The following is a 1,515-nucleotide window of genomic DNA, read 5'->3' on the forward strand; positions in this document are numbered from 1 at the left end:
CTCACTGGGGGCCAGCGCTGTGGGAGTGAGGATGATGAGGGGCCTGGGCTGCTCAGGGACACGAGTCCCGGGTGTGCCATGTGACCACCTCGGGAGAGGGCTCTGGCTCGTTGTGACCTGGAGGAGTAACCCACCGCCTTCTGCAGCTCTTTCAGACCCGGTTGCAAAGGAGAGCTGCATGCTCAACCTGCTGCTGTCCCTGCCAGAGGCCAACCTGCTCACCTTCCTTTTCCTTCTGGACCATCTGAAAAGGTAGCCCAGCTCTCCCGTGGCTGCCCAGGACTCCAGGGTGCCCCACTGCTCCCGTCAGACCCCCAGTACCGAGGACCTTTCCTCCCGACCCCTGCCTGCAGTCCCTCACTGCCTCTGGGGACTAGTGCCTCTGCCGCCCCCGCCCAGCCTCTCCTCTTTGCCACTCTTCTCCCTCTGCACTGTGGCCTTAACAAAGAGCTCAGAGCTTTCGCCATGGCCACCAGTGCACTTGAGCTCCCCAGTTCCCTCCCACCCAGATCATAGAGGAGACCTCCCCACCAGCCCAGAGCTGGCCCCTCGTCCTGGGCCACCTAGACCCAGAAGCACCAGGGCTGGAGTCAGCTTGCAGCACAGCCAGGGTCGAGGTCGCTCCCTCCCTGAGGACTCCAGCACGGCCCAGCCCTTCCGTCTCTCTCCTGTTGGTGGCGTTGAAACAGCCCCCTCTGCTTTGGTCCTCGACAGGGTGGCAGAGAAGGAGGCAGTCAATAAGATGTCCCTGCACAACCTCGCCACGGTCTTTGGCCCCACGCTGCTCCGGCCCTCGGAGAAGGAGAGCAAGCTCCCTGCCAACCCCAGCCAGCCCATCACCATGACCGACAGCTGGTCCTTGGAGGTCATGTCCCAGGTATGGGAAGACAGGCTCCAGCCCATGCCACCCGACCTGACAGAGGTGGCCTCTGCCTGCGCCGCCCCGAGTCCTGCCCATCCTCCTACTTGCCTTGTATGTGGAGGTGGCCAAGATTCAGAGAGAAACTTGCCTAGGTCTGCACGAATGGGAGTGTTATCGGGGGGTCCAGGCCACCTCCTGGCCCTGCTGGTGCACCCTGCTGGGGGCTTACCGCCACCCCGAGTGTTCAGGCGTGGTGGCTCACACCTGTAATCCCAGCACTTTGAGAGGTCACAGCAGAATAACAGAACCCAGGTGTTTGAAAGCATTCTAGGCAATATAGCAAACTCCATTTCTAGAAAAAATAGAAAAATTAGCCAGGCATTGTGACATACACCTGTAGTCCAGGCTACCAGGGAGGCTGACATAGGAGGATCACTTGAGCCCAGGGGTTAGAGGCTGCAGTGATCCATGGTGGAGCCACTGTCCTCCAGCCTGGGTGACAGAGCAAGGCCCTGTGCGGCTCTGAAATAAAACCATCCCCCTCAGTCATGCCTTGTGAGGACCCCACCCAACCCCTGTCTCACTGTAAGGGGTTCACGGCACCAGCAGGGGCCTCAGCTCCTGGGCTGGTCTTGGGGGCTTGGGCCCCAAAG

At 60.9% G+C, this 1,515-nt stretch overlaps 1 protein-coding gene across 1 annotated transcript; it reads left to right on the top strand.

The window, feature by feature from the left end:
- The first annotated feature begins 20 nt into the window (after nucleotides 1-20).
- On the top strand, nucleotides 21-1,147 carry LOC116548487 (GEM-interacting protein-like). The gene is made up of 2 exons (XM_032273917.1): nucleotides 21-252; nucleotides 715-1,147. Exons 1-2 carry the CDS (start codon nucleotides 32-34, stop codon nucleotides 1,130-1,132), a joined length of 639 nt encoding a protein of 212 aa, XP_032129808.1. The 5' UTR covers nucleotides 21-31; the 3' UTR covers nucleotides 1,133-1,147.
- The last annotated feature ends 368 nt before the right edge of the window (nucleotides 1,148-1,515 follow it).

Source organism: Sapajus apella, unplaced genomic scaffold (genome assembly GCF_009761245.1).
Source record: "Sapajus apella isolate SASKATOON/1434 unplaced genomic scaffold, GSC_monkey_1.0 scaffold13113, whole genome shotgun sequence".
Taxonomy (NCBI): domain Eukaryota; kingdom Metazoa; phylum Chordata; class Mammalia; order Primates; family Cebidae; genus Sapajus; species Sapajus apella.

Coding starts and splice junctions, on each gene's coding strand:
- LOC116548487 (XM_032273917.1), top strand. CDS start 32: ATGATGAGGGGCCTGGGCTGCTCAGGGACACGAGTCCCGGGTGTGCCA. Junction 253..714: donor CTTCTGGACCATCTGAAAAG/GTAGCCCAGCTC, acceptor GGTCCTCGACAG/GGTGGCAGAGAAGGAGGCAG.